This window comes from Euleptes europaea, chromosome 10, assembly GCF_029931775.1.
Source record: "Euleptes europaea isolate rEulEur1 chromosome 10, rEulEur1.hap1, whole genome shotgun sequence".
Lineage (NCBI taxonomy): Eukaryota > Metazoa > Chordata > Lepidosauria > Squamata > Sphaerodactylidae > Euleptes > Euleptes europaea.
The window spans coordinates 10,923,305-10,941,323 of record NC_079321.1 but is presented as its reverse complement, the minus strand read 5'-3'; the positions used below and the strand labels follow the sequence as shown (position 1 = coordinate 10,941,323).

The 18,019-nt window shown below is 47.1% G+C and overlaps 2 protein-coding genes across 2 annotated transcripts; one reads left to right on the top strand and one right to left on the bottom strand.

Annotated features, from left to right (window-relative positions):
* Window positions 1-778: 778 nt before the first annotated feature.
* IMP3 (IMP U3 small nucleolar ribonucleoprotein 3) lies at window positions 779-1,352 on the bottom strand. The gene has a single exon (XM_056856927.1). The coding sequence runs from the start codon at window positions 1,340-1,342 to the stop codon at window positions 779-781; it is 564 nt and encodes a 187-aa protein (XP_056712905.1). The 5' UTR covers window positions 1,343-1,352.
* Window positions 1,353-4,976: 3,624 nt separating this feature from the next.
* Window positions 4,977-17,377, top strand: PLA2G7 (phospholipase A2 group VII). Its single transcript, XM_056856825.1, has 10 exons — window positions 4,977-5,075; window positions 8,120-8,270; window positions 9,124-9,217; window positions 10,153-10,221; window positions 11,080-11,224; window positions 11,859-11,972; window positions 13,413-13,504; window positions 14,109-14,279; window positions 16,837-16,985; window positions 17,265-17,377. The coding sequence occupies exons 1-10, from the start codon at window positions 4,989-4,991 to the stop codon at window positions 17,375-17,377; spliced, it is 1,185 nt and encodes a 394-aa protein (XP_056712803.1). The 5' UTR covers window positions 4,977-4,988.
* The last annotated feature ends 642 nt before the right edge of the window (window positions 17,378-18,019 follow it).

Genomic DNA, 18,019 nt, shown 5'->3' with positions numbered 1-18,019 from the left:
AATAGATTTCCTTACAAAAACAGTTGTGGCAGTTCACTGTTGCCACAGGCAGTCCGACCTAGATTTATCTGAAACGGAAACACCAAAGATCAATCAAAGGTGCAAATGTAAATATATACATAATCCAGTTTTATTTAAATGCAAAAGAAGACAGTGTAGCCCTCCAAGAACAGAAACATCTTGGCTGCCTGCAATCTCTGAGAATCTTTCTCTATCCTTTGTTCATCACCTCCCTCTGGTGGACATCAGCAACAGGTGTAGCTGGAGGCGAGCCATTTTCTTCTTTACACCCTGATTGTTACACCTTTGTTTTGTAAGAGAAAGGTACCCTCTGGACACAAGGTGCAGAAACAGGGCTTGCATTAGGATCTCCGAGCCCCTTTTGGCCTCGGAAAGGGCAGCAGGAAGCCAGGGGCAGGATGCGTGGCTGCATCAAACAGAGACACGCCGTTCCCACTCCATATTAGGATCTCCGAGCCCCTTTTGGCCTCGGAAAGGGCAGTAAGAAGCCAGGGGTAGGATGCGTGGCTGCATCAAACAGAGACGTGCCGTTCCCACTCCACATTAGGATCTTCAGGCCCCTTTTGGCCTCGGAAAGGGCAACAGGAAGCCAGGGGCAGGATGTGTGGCTACATCAAACCCGTTCCCACTCCACATTACCGACGATCCTAATGAAACCCAAGGCAGGGGAAAGGCTGGGGGCCGGCAGGTCCAGGTCGGGATCCACCGCAGGGTGACCAACCGTGGGGGGGGGGATCCGAAGCGGCGGGGTCCCTCCTCAGCAGGCCAGGTCGAAGTCGTCGCGCTCCTGGTTGTAGTCGAGCACGTGCTGGCGGATGCGGGAGGCGTCGGTCCAGGTGACGAAGTCCTCCATGGCGCGGGTGACCAGGAAGGCCGGGTCGGTGACCACCTGGGGCCCCACCCGCACGTGGCCCTGCTCCACGAAGGCGACGGCGGCCTTCATGTGCTGGGCCATGCGGAGCTTGAGGAGGAGCGAGGGCAGGCGGCGGCGGCAGAAGGAGGAGGCCGAGACGCGCTCGCACTGCTCCAGCGAGCGCCGGGAGCCCACCAGCCCCAGGCCGTGCAGCTTCTCCAGCAGGGCGGCCGTGCAGCGCGCCCGGAAGGCGGCCGACTCGGGGGCCTCGCCCAGGTCCCGCAGGCGGCGGGCCAGCTCCCGCACCGCCCGGCTCAGCTGGTTGTAGCGCGTGTAGTCCTCCCGGCGCTGCAGGCGGTAGCGCCGCAGGACGCGCAGCTCGGCCAGGTTGCCCGAGGCCGCCTCCCAGTTCACCAGGTCGAGCTTCTTGAGCAGCTTCTGCTCGTGGAACTTCAGCTTGCGCACCATCGCGCCTCCGGGGAAGGAGAGGGGCCGAGAGCCGAGCAGGGAGCCCCCGAGACGGAGACGCGGCCGTGCAAGCGGCGCTCGCTCTGCACGCCGCCACGCGGCGCCGCACCGATCGGCTTCCTCTTCCGAGTCCCGGACGGGGGAAGACGCTCTTTGCATTCATTGGCTACAGTTCCGGGAGACTCTGCATTCATTGGCTGCAGTTCCGGGAGACTCTACATTCATTGGCTACAGCTCCGGGAGACTCTGCATTCATTGGCTACAGCTCCAGGAGACTCTGCATTCATTGGCTGCAGCTCCAGGAGGCGAAGCTGGCCCCTCGCCGACGTCTTATGCAACGGAAGGTGGGGGGGGAGCTGGTACCAAAGGCAAGCGTGTAGCGGCGATTAAAAGCGTCCGCAGTGAACGGCGTTGCGCTGATGTAAAAACGAGACACAACTGTAACGCGTAGTAGAAAAGGTGAAGAGTCCAGTAGCACCTTAAAGACTAACACAAATATTTTCTTCCTTCCTTCCAGGACATTCTGTTGCAGATTTAAGAGTAGCCGTTCTCTTACAAAGGAATTTTAAAGGGAGATTGGAAAGAGAAACGGCTGAATTACAGTTGATATTCAAACTAAAGTCAATGCATTTACCTGGGCTGAATAAAGACCTTGCATTCATGGCCCATTACCAATGCTGATTTCTCCACACCCATCTCTCCCCTGGACATCACAGACTCTTCTGCATATCACACCTAATCCAATCAAGCCTGCTATTCGCATTTACATACTGTTCCTCTACTTAAAGACCGATGGATTCACATTCGAGCTGTATCTGAAGAAGTGAGCTGTGGCTCACGAAAGCTCATACCCTACCAGAAAATATTTTTGTTAGTCTTTAAGGTGCTACTGGACTCTTGCCCTTTTTGACTCCTGCAAACAGACTAACACGGCTACCCACTGTGAAAAATATTTTCTGGTAGGGTATGAGCTTTCGGGAGCCACAGCTCACTTCTTCAGGGATGTACTAAAACGAATGACAAGTCAGCCCATTGGAAGCAATGGGAGAGGCTGCACAGCCCATTGAAGATAATGGGAGAAGAGAGTGTCGGTTGACTTGCATTGACTCTATTGAAAGACGTTACAGCACAAAAACGATTGAAAAGAAAATGTGGAATGGATTTCCCAGTAAGGTTTCTAAACCGTTCTGGCAAGCGTTTTTGTGCTGTAATGTCAATGCAAGTCAACCGACACTCTCTTCTCCCATTATCTTCAATGGGCTGTGCAGCCTCTCCCATTGCTTCCAATGGGCTGACTTGTCATTCGTTTTAGTACATCCCCTTCTTCAGATACAGCTAGAATGTGAATCCATCTGTCTTTAAGTAGAGGAGAATGAATTCAGACAAGCATTTGCATGTAAATGTGAACAGTATGCAAATGTGAATAGCAGGCGTGATGGGATTAGGTGTGGTATGCAGAAGAGTCTGTGATGTCCAGGGGAGGGATGGGTGTGGAGAAATCAGCATCGGTCATGAGCCATGAATGCAAGGTCTTTATTCAGCCCAGGTCAATGCATTGACTTTCGTTTGAATATCAACTGTAATTCAGCAGTTTCTCTTTCCAATCTCCCTTTGAAATTCCTTTGTAAGCTCCCGAAAGCTCCTACCCTACCAGAAAATATTTTTGTTAGTCTTTAAGGTGCTACTGGACTCCTGCCCTTTTCTACTACTGCAGACAGACTAACACGGCTACCCGCTGGGAATTAACTGTAAAGCGTGTGTGTTAAGTGCCGTCAAGTCGTTCCCGGCTCACGGGCCATTTATGCTTGGCGATTAGCAGCGCACTGCCCCGCCTATTTTTTGGAGTTCTCCACGAGGAATCGTCAATTCAGACGCCCCTGCGCAGCTGGTGCGCACAAGCCTCGCATTTTTGGGAAGCCCTTCTAACGCGACCTTTTTGGTCTGCTCCACCGCCGCCGCGAAGCATTTCCTCCTGGACCCATGGCTTGCCGTGATCACGCCCCCCCCGCCTCTCTACCGCCCACCCTGATCTCCCCGCCCTTCCCTTTCCTAGCCATCCTTCCACCAACTGAAGCCATTTCATCGATTCTTGCACAGAGTAGACACCACAACCCTCCCCCCTTTTGCCTCCCTGTCTGTAGTTGCTCCAGTGCTCTGGCTTGGCGAGAATGTGCCCAGATTGCGAGGATCCTCACAAACAAATTCATAGATGAAACACTACTGCGTGGTTGTGATGGTAGAATGTCTTCACAGAAGCAACTTGCGTTCTTTTCCCCCCTTTTTTTAAAAAGGCTTACTATTTCGATATATCGCTGTGTCCCCCTGCACAGGATCGGTTGTGTTTTTCAGTCTACCCTTGGCGCTGAATCTATGGAGGTTACCGCACTTTGTATTCCCAGCGATGTAGTAAGAGTTTGAAAATGTTATAAAAAAAACTGTTTGCACTTTCTATGGCTGTTACCGCACTAGGTCTTCCCAACGATGTATTAAGAGTTTGAAAATGTTATAAAAAACATCGCTTTAAAAGGGTTTTTGGATGCCACGGCTAAAAAATGGTTGGAAGACGTCTTCACAGCTAAAGGGGCCAAACAAAGTGCGAACAGTATTTTTTATAACAGTTTCAAACTCAATACATCGCTGGGAATAATACATAGAAAGTGTGAACAGTATTTTTTATAACATTTTCAAACTCTTAATAAATTGCTGGGAATACCTAGTGCGGTAACAGCCTATGTATTCCCACCGTTGTTCGCACTTTGGCCCCTTTAGCTGTGAAGATGACTTCAACCATTTATAAGCCGTGGTATCCAAAAACCCTTTTGAAGCGATGTTTTTTATAACATTTTCAAACTTAATACATCGCTGGGAATACGAAGTGCGGTAACCCCCAAAAGGGTTTTTGGATACCACGGCTTATAAATGGTTGGAAGACGTCTTCACAGCTAAAGGGGCCGAAGAAAGTGCAAACAGTATTTTTTATAACGTTTTCAGACTCTTAATACATCGGTGGGAATACATAGAAAGTGTGAACAGTATTTTTTGAAACATTTTCAAACTCTTAATACATCACTGGGAATACAAGTGCGATAACCCCCTATATGTTAATCTATGGAGACGTCCCCCTCCTCCTCGGGGCAGAGTACTGTGCGTTAGGTTTCACAAGCATAACCCCAGCCTCGGACTTTCTCCTCTTACATCGGGACCATGAATAGTCACTTTACAGGTTGAATTAAAAAAATAAACTTTGAGTGCGCGTGAGATTCAACCATGCATAAATGACCATGGCGACCCTACGAATTTGCAATTTGCAAGATCTGAGCAAGGCTGTCAAAGAAAGGACATTTTGGAGGACTTTCATTCATAGGGTCGCCATGAGTCGGAAGCGATTTGACGGCACTTAACACACACACACACACACACCAGCACCTTGAATTGGGCCCGAAAGCAAATTGGGAACAAGACTGTAGTGATATTTTAAATATAAATGAAAATGCTATTTAAACAAGCAGTTCCTGAAAACCAATTTCTTTGCTATTCTGAAGAAAGAGATCCAACTAAAACCAGAATTTTCTGTTCAGCATCAGTGTACCAGTTCAATGTCAACGTCTCTTGCTTTTCAGGGTCACCTGCTAAAACCCACAAGAAAATGGGGAGCAAACTGGAGCGAATCCCTTGCGGAAAAGGCCCTTATTCTGTTGGCTGTACAGACCTCATGACTGGTCCCGGCATTCAGGTATACAAGCTGAGATCCTGTGAAGTGTTGCCTATGAGAAATCACTAGGGGATAAATTATTGAGAAATTAACCCCAAGCTGCTCCAGGATACTGTTAAGCTGCTGGCCATCCAATTCTCTGCATTTACCCTTTCAAAACAACTAACATTCCATGTTTCTGGGAGCATGCTCAGTCCTCAGCAGGCTGAGGTTGGGGGGGTGTTTTTTTTTTTTTGGAGAGGAGGTAATCTACCAAGCCATATTTTTCTGCATAGTTGAGAGTTCCTCCAGCCAGCGTGGTGTAGTGGGTAAGAGCGGTGAACCGGGTTTGATTCCCCACTCCTCCACATGAGCGGCGGGACTCTAATCTGGAGAACTGGGTTTGATTCCCCACTCCTTCACATGAAGCCTGCTGGGTGGCTTGGGCCAGTCACAGCTCTCTCCGAACTCTCTCAGCCCCACCTACCTCACAAGGTGTCTCTCGTGGGGAGAGGAATGGAAGGTGATTGTAAGCCGGTTTGATTCGCCATAAAAAAAAGCTAGAGAAAGTCGGCAAATAAAAACCAACTCTTTTTCTTCTTAAGAATGTAAAAACTTCCATAAAGGAATTGCTATTCTTGCCTTCACTCCTATGTTTAGTGTAAACGGAGGAAACAAGACCAAGTAGAAAGAAGTTTTAAGAAAGAGAGCATGACAGCTATTCCACTGCCATCGACCGGATTCCCCTGGGCAGGACATATTGTGTAACTTTGGCCTCAAAGGCAAGGGATACACAAAGTGTTGTTGGGCGCAGCATTAATCTGTGCCCAGGATAACACCGATTGTTAAGTTCTGGATAAAATGGAAATCAAGCCTGCATCTTTAAGTTGTTGTCTTAAGGTTAATTTCTATGGTCAGCAGAATCAAGTGGTGCAGGTTGTCCGGGACTGTATCACTCCAGGCTGCAGGTAGGAAGTATGATTGAATGCTTCTTCATTAAGGGGGGGGGGGAATCCTCATACTTCTCTGCACGTGGAAAAATAGCATCCAGAGTAAATGCTAGGCTGCAGCCCTTGTCTGACATGCTTTTTCCTAGCAGGTCCTGCAGTGAAGATCCTTGTGCAGAGGTGGCAGCTGCTGCCAAAGCGCTGTTTTTAAAAATCAGATCTCCAAAGGCCAGCCAGAAGCCCTGCTGGGGAAAAGCCCCATCTGGCCTTGTCCACTTGGCGGGCACCAGGAAAGATGTCAGTGGGTGCCATGGCATGGTTGGGTGCCATGTTGGGGACCCCTGGGTTAGAGAGTTGAACAGGATCTGGGAGACCCAGGTTCGAATTGCCACTCTGCTATGGAAGCTTGCTGGGTGACCTTGGGCCAATCACATGCTCTCAGCATAACCTACCTCACAGGGTTGTCATGACGATAATGTGGAGAAGGGGATAATGTTGTCAGCTGCTTTGAGTCCCTATTGGGAAGGAAAGTGGGGCATGAATGAAGCAAATGCAGTGTGCACAGAGATTTTATTTTTAAAAGGGAAAGCATTTGAGCCTATTAAATGCTGCAGGGGAAAGTTGTAAGTCCAGGGGAAAGCTTTACCACACGATTCTGCCTCGTGTATAAATTGGCCCCCGAGCCCCTGGTCCTGCTACTGATCTGAAGGAGACCAGGCAACATTTTGCTTAGGATAAAGATGCATCATTAAGAATGAAAGAGAGGGTACTAGATCCTAACATTAATGGGATCTTAGCAACAAGTCCAGTTTTGTCTCTGGGAGGTACAGAATGTTTACTTTTTGTAATGTTTGGGGTCAACATGGAGGCTTGGATGAGAGCTGCCAGCTCTGGGTTGGGAAATACCTGGAGATTTTGGGAGTGGAGCCTGAGGAGGGTGGGGTTTGGAGAGGGGAGGGCCTTCAATGCCATAGAGTCCAATTGCCAAAACAGCCATTTTCTCCTGGGGAGCTGATCTCTGTCCCCTGGAGATCAGTTGTAGTAGCGGGAGATCTCCAGTCACCACCTGGAGGTTGGCAACTCTAGATATAATGCCATAGAGTCCATCCTCCATAGTGGCCATTTCCTCCAGGGGAACTGATCTTGGTTTTCTGGAGATCAATTGTAATAGCAGGAGATCTCCAGGTGCCACATGGAGGTTGGCAACCCTAGCTTGGATCCAGACTAGGCTTTCTGTCCACAGAGCTCGATTTTCCCAACCCCCCCTTCCCGCCCAAACTGCCCCCATGGGGGTCCCCTGCTCCCCAGGACCAGAATTTCAGGAGCAGGAACTTCAGCAGGATATCATGGGAGGAGGAGGGAAGACAGCATGGTACAGCCCGATCTCGTCAGATCTTGGAAGCTAAGCATGGTCAGCCCTGGTTGGTATTTGGATGGGAGGCCACCACAGAATAGAATCATAGTATCATAGAGTTGGAAGGGACCAGCAGGGTCATCTAGTCCAACCTCCTGCACAATGCAGGAAATTCACAACTGCCACCCCCCCACACCCCCAGTGACCCCTACCTCATGCCCAGATGGCCAAGATGCCCTCCCTCTCATCATCTGCCCAAGGTCACAGAATCAGCATTGCTGACAGATGGCCATCTAACCTCTTCTTAAAAACCTCCAGGGAAGGAGAGCTCACCACCTCCCGAGGAAGCCTGTTCCACTGAGGAACCACTCTGACTGTTAGAAAATGCTTCCTAATGTCTAGACTCTTTTTATTTAATTTCCACCCGTTGGTTCTGGTCCGGCCTTCTGGGGCAACAGAAAGCAACTCGGCACCATCCAGGGTTGCTATGCAGAGGAAGGCAATGGTAAACCTCCTCAGTTCATCTCTTGCCTTGAAAACCCCTTAAGGGGTTGCCATGAGTCGGCTGCAACTTGACGGCTCTTTAGACACACACACACACATCATGGGAGGGGAGGCATCAAGAAACTCATGCTTCATGGGTGGAAATGCTTGTGCCCATGGAAATGTTAGTCTGGATCCAAGCCCAGGTCTTTTATAGCTTATTAATTTGTTCCTGTGCTGTTTTCCTTTACACCATTTCAAAGCAGTTTTCAATAACTAATCTTTTTCCTGTTAAATTATAGGGAAGTTTTTTGCGACTGTTTTACCCATCCCAAAATGACACCTACTGTGAAGATGCTCTATGGATTCCCAAGAAAGAATACTATTATGGGCTATCGATATTCCTTAATGCATGTCGGACCGTGGGAGCATTTTTTCTTGCAAGCTACGTCGGTATGTTTTTATTAATGCAATCAGCATCCATGAAGAGTATGTCTTTTATTTTAGGTCCCGTGTTTCAGTTCTCAACTTTCAAGTGAGTTTATTTTCTTCATACTACTTGGCAAGAACAAGTACAATTGCAACTGGTACTGTTGATAAAACTGACAGTGCAATCCTATTCAGAGTTACTCTAATCTAAACCCATTGAAATGAATGGGCTTAGACACAAGTAACTCTGAATAGGATTGCACTGTGAATCTGGTGAAGAGGTACCAGTATAAAGGCTGCTGTATGAAGCTGGAGAGTTTTATGAAGCTGGAGAGTACTGTATGTTTTATGAAGCTGTAGAGTTGGAGCAGTAGACTCTGATCTGGAGAACCAGGTTTGATTCCCCACTCCTCCACATAATCAGCGGAGACTAATCTGGTGAACTGGATTTGTTTCCCCACTCCTCCACATGAAGCCAGCTGGGTGACCTTGGGCTAGTCACAGCTCTATTAGACAAAAGACAGACTTCTTCAGCATTTGTTTTAGCTCTCTCCTGCAGCAGATAAGTCACACCTCACTTATCTCATCAGAGACAGAACTCCATTCAGAGAAACGGGATGGACACAAATAAACTCATCAAGTTGGTAGCCAAGTCCTCTGACTCACCCTGGCAGATAGTTTCCCCAAGACATGACCATCTAGGCCAGCTTGGAGTGCTTAAAAAAATAAACCAGCTGTCACAAGTTCAGATGTGAAACCAGCCCTGAGAAACTGCAGGCTAGATAAGGAGAAGCTGACATTGTGGGGTGTCTGTTGTTACTTTCATGAGATCATCGGCCTTCCTAATTCCAACAAACTCTATTCCGTTTTCATCCAGGCCCTGTGACCTGTCCGGCAAAATGGAATGCTGCGTTCAAGCCTGGAGAAAGATATCCTCTCATTATTTTTTCCCACGGACTCGGCGCTTTCAGGTATTGCTGCATTTTTGACAGTGCAGCCTGCCTCTTAAAGTCACAGAGAGTCAGTCTCATCTCGTTGCATTCAAACCATTTATGAAGAATAAATGTAGGTTGTGAAGTTGATTAAATGTAATTTGTGAAGGTGACAGTCTTCAGGAAACGGTTTCAGCACACGATAAAAGCAAAATAAATGGTAATACTAATTGCAATATCTGAATAGACCTATTGGGCACTTGTTAAAATGACATAGACGGAGGATGTTGACAGGGTGGTTTAGAGGGGTATGGTCTACCCCAGGGGTGTCAAACATAAGGCCCCGAGGATCCATCCCCTTGATAGCTCTTGAGAACCAGCATGGTGTAGTAGTTAAGAGTAGTGGTTTGGAATGGTGGACTCTGATCTGGAGAACCGGGTTTGATTCCCCACTCCTCCACATGAGCGGCGGATGCTAATCTGGTGAACCAGGTTGGTTTCCAATACATGTTGTTCAAATTAATCATAAATGCGAGATAGGCCGTCCGGTGAAACCTATTTCAATATTATTATTATTATTATTATTATTATTATTATTATTATTCAGTCACATATAGATTAATTGCTGCTGCGTTGCAGATTGCTTGCCAGCTTCCCCAGGCTGTAATTGACAAGAATAACTGCTGCGCTGTTGCCCTTAGCATTCCAGAAGCATGTCAAATAGCGTTCCAGCTTTTGGTATTCCTGTGAAATTTACAAATACTACTACAAATCAAGTAATCATATAATACAAATAATAATAATAAAATTATCACGTTGTCTTTACCATAACAATTGTTGAAGCAACACAAGAAACAGAGGAAGTATTATCCTGAAAATGTACGCTTTTAAATTAGACGTGGCATGCAGATGGCTTGTGAACATGATCAGGACCGAAGCGATCTGTATAATCCATGTCACGTTGATTCCAACAGAACTTTATATTCGGCGATCTGCATGGAAATGGCATCTCGGGGATTTGTTGTTGCGGCCATTGAGCACAGGTATGAACTCTGCCCATCTCCCTTTTGTACTGATTGTAGTTTTTGCCAATTCCTGTGTCCTTTAGGAGACCTTGAATTCCCTCTATAACTATGCCTGGGGATCCCCTACCCCCAAGAAACAGCACTTTGGGGTGTTGATTCAGATCAGATTTATTATACAGCATTAACCAGTAAAAACACGTGTCATTTATACAAAAGGTAAAAAAATGTAGCAGTCAACCAAAAAACATTCCTAATTAAAATTTCCAAATAATTTATAATAAACTAAAATTGACCAAATTATGATTTATCTAATTGCAATTGCCCAACATTAGTTGTCGAACTTTATATGCTATTGCACAAAATTTGACAAAAATATTGCCTTATGGGCATTCCCTTCTCAGAGGAGATTCATTTTGGGGTGTGATTTGGGCTGCCATGGGAGGGAGGAACCAGCAAAATTCCACCCCCGTCCCAATATAAACACCTTATTTTGAAACGTATACTTCCATGAGAACCCTTCCCAAATCCTTTTTGGTGAGAAAACATTGTGTTGGCTGCAGCCCAAAGCGAGGAAGGCAGCAAAGGTGAGTCTTTTCAAATCCAGATTATCTCTCCAATACTAGTTCATTGATTTTCTCCAGTTGAAGTATGTAGGCAGAAATCTCTCGGACTCTTGTGAAAATACTTTTTGACCCAACTGCGTATCATTCTTGGTACACATTTTCTTCATCATTATAAATCCTGAAGCAAAACTATGACTGTAGTAATGAAGGATGTCCATCAAAACTTTAGACAGCATTGTACGGATCTTCATGGGGTCGATTTCTCAAAAAGAGAAGCCTAAAGATTTCGAAATGGTATTTTGCTTTTCATTAGAGACCAGTCCGCTTCAGCTACTTATTACTATAAGGAGAAGCCCTCTTCAGAAGCAAAAGGTGCAGCCTCAGAAAGGCAGGAGGATTGGATTTATTACAGGAAGTTAAAAGCAAACGAAGACGAAGTTCCTATTCGTCGGCAACAGGTATTTGAGCAAGCCCTGAAAACCTTTAAACTGCATATTCCAGAGATATCAGTGGGGGCAGGGGAGGAGGGAGACGAGAGGAGATTTCCTTACTTTGGGATAGCATTTGATTCTTTCTCAGGAATGTCTAGATCTTTGACCAGCAGACTGGTTCTACAGAGTCAGGCCGTTTATGCAGGACTGTTTCCCATGCGGTCACCCCACCGATTGTTCCGATGCTTCCTTTTGATTATGCATGCCTTTCACTCTCCCCACGTTTCTGCGCGTTTTGCCCATGTTCTCCAGATTACCTGACTATAGTCAAGTTGGCCTGTGGACCATGATGAATTTCCTCTTTTCAGTCTCTCATGCATGCACACAAAAAAGGAAAGTACACCACTAATTTCAGTGTGTGGAGGGGGAAGTACACCCCCCCACACACACACACACACAAAGTGCTAGGATGAAGTATGGGCCAAGCTTTTGTTTGCTCTGTAAAAATCAGACATCCACACCTTCAGCTGATGGGCTGTGGGATCCATCCCACAGACCCCAAGCCCCAGGAAGGTAGCCGGTTCTCCTTAACTGTTAAATGGGGTTTTTCGTGGCTAGGCCCAAGGAGGATCCTAATGGCTGGCATCTTTCCTTCGTGCAGGTGCATCAGAGGGCAGACGAGTGCACCAGAGCCCTCAACCTCCTGCTAGATATTAACTCCGGAAAGCCGGTAGTGAACTTGATGCCAGTGAGCTTTGACTGGACCCCTCTAAAGGTAATGGGAATAGCTGATCTGCCCTGAGAGCATATAAAGCCAGGGCTCTATCAACTGCACTGGCTCTAGCTGGACTATCGGATCAGGTTCAAGGTGCTGGTTTTGACCTTTACAGCCTTACATGGCCTGGGACCTTTGTATCTTCGGGACCGCCTCTCCTGGTGTACCCCGGAAGATCTTTACGGTCATCTGATCATAATCTACTGGTGGTCCCTGGCCCAAAGAGTGTGTGGCTGTCCTTTATGAGAGCCAGGGCCGAAAAGGCCTGGCGGAATGCTCTGCCTGGTGACATCAGGGCCCTGCGGGACCTTAAAGAGTTCCGCAGGGCATACAAGACAGAGCTATTCCACCAGGCCTATAGTTGAGGGCAGCTGCGGGTATCATCTTTGCTGGCCTCCCTACCCCCCCCCCCTCCTTTCTATGTTATGTTGTACGTCAACTTGAGGGGCAACCTGCTGCTTGTCTCGGGCAATATGAGTGTAATTTGGCGCCATCCTGAGTTTCGAGTGTGAGGGTTATTTTACTTAGGATTTGACTGTTTAAAAATTAGAATTTATTAATTTTATTGTTTACTATTATCGATGTATTTTAAATGATGTTAACCGCCCTGAGCCTCTGATGTTCAGAGGTGGTTTGCCATTGCCTGCCTCCACGTAGCGACCCTGGCATTCCTCGATGGTCTTCCATCCAAGTGCGAACCAGGGCCGATCCTGCTTAGCTGCTGAGATCTGCCGAGATCAAGCTAGTCTGGGCCTTCCAGGTGAGGGCAGAGGTGGTTTGCCATTGCCTGCCTCTGCTAACAATCCTGGCATTCCTCAGTGGACTCCCATCCAAGTATGAACCAGGGCTGTCCCTGCTTAGCTTCCGAGAACTGATGAGATCAGGCTAGCCTGGGCCATCCAGGTCAAGGCAAAGCTCACATTATAGAGCAAGGAAGGAGAACTTGACGCGAAGGTGCAGTTTTCATTAATGTCCTTTGCTAAATATCACTACTTTCCCCCCCACTCCTGACTAGGAGATTAATGACACCAGGGTTGACCATAATTAATATTAAGATAAGTATTTGGATGGGAGACCACCAAGAAATACCAGGGTTGCTGTGCAGAGGAAGGCACTGGCAAACCACCTCTGTTAGTCTCTTGCCATGAAAACCCCAAAAGGGGTCGCCATAAGTCGGCTGCGACTTGACGGTACTTTACACACACACACACAATATTAATTATGGCACTTATAGCAGGAACAGACATCATCTGGCCACAACCCAGCACAGAGTTAAGTTGGCTGAAACCTACTGGTTTCAGTAACTTAAAGGGTGCTTAAGTCTGTACTGGATTGTATCTCTGGTGTCTGCAGCAGTACTCAGATTTTGTTGCTTTTTAAAATCACGATACTCTGCAAGAACGGCGATCCATCCTTTACAGTGTCTGTCTTTCTTTCCAGGACTCCATTGACGTTCACAGGATAGCAGTGATGGGGCATTCTTTCGGGGCTGCTACTGCCGTTGAGACCCTTAGCAAAGATGTACGATTCAAGTAAGAACCTCCTGAAACCTCTGCTGTTGTTCTGTGGTTGTTGGGGTTTTTCCCTTCTTGCATTCATGTTAACAGTCGTGTAAACAGACTGTGGCACTTAGGAAACGTGTGCCTTTCTAAAGCAGCGGTGGCAAGCAGAAATCTGAGCAGGTGAATGTGGTCAGACCTTGACGGGACACTTCATGGGCATGTATCATATTGGTGTGCCAGGATTTCTGCACACCTCAGTAGATAACACGGAGTGAAGGCTGTTTTTCTGGGCTCTTGGCCACCTTTGGAGATGCTGCTGCTGAACATGGGTAGATAAATTGCTGTTTGACTGTGATGAACTTCTTGAAGAAGAAGAGTTGGTTTTTATATGCCGACATTCTCTACCACTTAAGGCAGAATCAAACCAGCTTGCAATCAAGGTGATTTTAAGCCGGTTTGATTCTGCCTTAAGTGGTTGAGAAGTCGGCATATAAAAAGCAACTCTTCTTCTTCTTCATCATCCTTTTTCATGCTGCTGTGGCTTCATCAGGTATTGCCCGCAGGGATGGTTTTATCAATGTTTACAACAATCCTAAATAAAGGTGAGTTTCACCCTGTCCACTCCTCTCTACAGGTGTGCCGTTGCCCTTGATGCATGGATGCTGCCCCTCTGTGATGAAGTATATGCCGGAGTTCACCAACCGTTGCTGTTTATTAACTCAGAGAAATTCCAGTGGGCAGCCAATGTTGTAGAAATGGAGAAACTTGAAGCTGCCAACAGGGAGACAAAAATGATCACTATCAAGTAAGCACTGAAATGTAACAGGTGGAGTTTCTTCCCAAGGAAATGTAGCGGCAGTACTGATTTGGCTGTCAGTCCCTCCAAACGTTTAATAGGAAGAGAAATTATTTATGAAAACATTCATATCCTGCTTTTCCTTGTGGTTCAGTGCCACCTAAAAAAAGGTAAAGGTAAAGGTCCCCTGTGCAAGCACTGGGTCATTCCTGACCCTTGGGGTGATGTCACATCCTGACGTTTACTAGGCAGACTTTGTTTACAGGGTGGTTTGCCAGTGCCTTCCCCAGTCGTCTTCCTTTACCCCCAGCAAGCTGGGTCCTCATTTTACTAACCTCAGAAGGATGGAAGGCTGAGTCAACCTTGAGCCAGCTACCTGAAACTGACTTCCTTTGGGATCGAACTCAGGTCATGAGCAGAGCTTGGACTGCAGTACTGCAGCTTACCACTCTGCGCCACGGGGCTCAATGCCACCTAGTCATAATTAATAACATCCCCAGCTTAACCCAAAAATAAAATAGCCAACTCCAAATCTCTCTCCCGCTCCCCCTTTAAAAATGGCTGCATTTCAGGCCCTCTCGAAAGCCCTGGCAAACAGGCAGGCTTTGCAGCGCCTCCTGGAGGTCTCCACGGAGGGGGTGCCACGACAGAAAAGGCCCGGGCTCTGGTTGACACCATACAGGGCAACAGATGGCTGCCTGATGATTGTGGTCCTCATACCATATCTGAGCAAACTGAAGCTTGTCCCCCACCCCAAAAAGCTGGGATTTTAAACTGCCGCGGTTTAAAGCCACAGGTTGCAGGGGAACAGATGAATAAGTCCAGGTACCTGCATTCAGATGTCATGGAGAAAAACAACGTTGCACTTACCTGTAACTGTTGTTCACCGAGTGGTCCTCTGTGCAGTCCCTCATGGGTACTGCACATGTGCAGGCCAGCTGACCTGTGCATGCACAGTACCCATGTGGGACTGCACAGAGGCCACGATGGTGAACTATCATTTCTTTTCACACTCTGTGCAAGAAAGAGGGCGAGGATAAGGAGGGAGCATACTGGCAAAATCTCTGGCTGCTGCAACAAACTAGACCAGGGGCCATGCCCCCCCCCCCCCGCCGACACCTTTCCTTGCACCTGCCGAGTGTTTTTAGAAAGTGGGTGGGGCCAGGTGGCTCTTCGGCCCAGCAGGACTTCTGATTGGCTGTACAGATTTTTTAATAAATGTTGCTTTGGCAGCAGCTGCCACCACAGCACAAGGATCGTCGCTTTGTGGCTGGAAGTCAGCCGTGATAGCCATTTTGTGGCTAGCTCCACCCACTCGAGCAGCTATGTTGTGGCCACGCCCACCACCCACTGTGTCAGAATGCCAAAGGGGCCCGCAAGTTCAAAAAAAGTTTTGGGATCCCTGACCTAGACTAGTGTGGTCCGAGCAGGACTACTGAGTGGAGCCATTCTCTTGCTCACGCAGGGTTCAACACCCCACTTTGACATAATGTTCACAGGGTGACCGTGAGCCAACTATCCTCTTTCCACCTAAACTTCTCCACAGGGTTGGTGTGAGGATAAATCGGGGTGGGGAGAAATATGTACACCTCCCCAAGCTCCTTGAAGGAAGGGTAGATCCATTCAACCACAGATTTCTAGATTTCTTGAATGAGGGAATAGGCTTGGTAGTAGGGTTGTGCATATCGATATACCTGAACCAAAAATAAACCTGAAATTAGCCATTTCAGCAATATTCGGGTTTTGGATTGACCGAATATCAAAACCTGGGAATCTGCCTATTATTATGGACTTGAATTTTTAAAATACACCCGGAAATAAAGCTGAAATACCCCTTTACTGGTATGAGTATTTAGCTTGTTCCTGGTTTACCAAAAAAATCGGGCCCAATAAACCCAAAATTTACCGGGGTTTTTTTGCACCACCCAACTTAGTAGTTACACAAGCGTACATCATAAGTCTGAAACTTACCTACTATAGGACAGCTAGATACGAGTCCACTTGCACCTTAGAGACCAACAGGAATTTTGAGGGTATGAGCTTTCGAGAGTCAAAGCTTCATTCATCAGATACAAGTAGGAATGAAGATCTCAGAGGGGATATAAGGACTTAGGGATCTCCTTTCCTACTTGTATCCAACGAAAGGAGCTTTGACTTTTGAAAGCTCATACCCTCAAAAAACATGTTGGTCTCTAAGGTGCTACTGGTATGCTTGGCATGCAGAAGCTCCCAGGTTAAATTTCCGGCATCTCCAGTTCAAGGGACTAGGCAAGTAGGTGATGGGAAAGAGCTCCGCCTGAGAACCTGGAGAGCCGCTGCCAGTCTGAATAGGCAATACTGACTTTGATGGACCAAGGCTCTGATTCAGTACAAGGCAGCTTCATACGTTCATGTGTACCTGTTCTACTGACCAACACGGCCACCCTCTGAAATTACGTACTGCAGGCAAACTCCTGTACATGTTTTTAGTATTATAGCAAAGCTATATTTACATATTTTTTGCTTATAACTCAAAGTTTATTATTTCCTGATGGTACAATTAAAAAAAAAACTTTACTCCTTGCAGAGGCACAGTGCACCAGAGTTTTCCAGACTTTACATTCCTGGCCGGCAGCATCGTTGGAAAGATTTTTAGACTCAAGGGAGAAATAGATCCAAATGTAGCCATTGATGTTAGCAATAAAGCTTCATTAGCCTTCTTACAAAAACATTTAGGTAAGTTGCTAAGTTTTTGTGTACATATAATTTATTTATTCGGTTCATAGCCCACCCCATCTCCTAGGGTCAATACAAGCCTTACACTAACAAGGGCAGATCGGGAGTCCAGGGGAGGAAGGGGATCCATTTTAAAATGGATCGCAAGTCTAACGTGTCACAAAAAGTCTGGTATAAAAAAGACAAGCGGTCAGTAATTTCCCCATATTTGACTTCAGTCATTCTTTTGCTTTTGCAAAGTAATTGTGTGTTCCTCTGTTCTGTGTTTGTGTCCTGTAGGCCTCAAGAAAGGGTTTGACCAGTGGGATCCGCTCGTAGAAGGTGAAGGCCCTCATGTCATCCCCGGCACAAACATGGAGTTACCTCCAACGCTGCCTCCGTCGAACCAATAAAGGATGCACTGAAAAATATTATGTTGAGAGCACTTAATTGCCCCAGCGCTGCCTGCCTACCCAGTGGCAACTTCCTCACTGCTGGCAGATCAGTATTTAAGGAAGGCAGCTTTGTAACCTGCCCAGGCGGCAGCACGAAGTGGCCCTGAGATATTGGTATTTGTCCGTTGTTGCCAGTTTACAAGCTTATTTCCTAATGATGTTTCATTGAACACCCATACTGAGTAAGGATGGCAGTGTCTGGTACAGGGGTCCCCAGCATTTTTGAGCCTGCAGGCACATTTGGAATCCCGACACAGCACAGTTGGCATAATAATAAAATGGCTGCCGCAGGCGGCAAAGCCAGCCACAAAATGATTGCCACCGCTCAACTTCAGTACCAGTGCAGATCCTTGTGCTGCAGTGGCAGCTACTGCCAAACAACATTTTTTAAAAATCTGCACAGCCAATCATAGAATCATAGAGTTGGAAGGGACCACCAGGGTCATCTAGTCCCACCCCCTGCACAATGCAGGAAATTCACAACTACTTCCCCCCCACACCCCTAGTGACCAGATGGCCAAGATGCCCTCCCTCTCATCATCTGCCAAAGGTCACAAAATCAGCGTTGCTGACAGATGGCCATCTAGCCTCTGCTTAAAA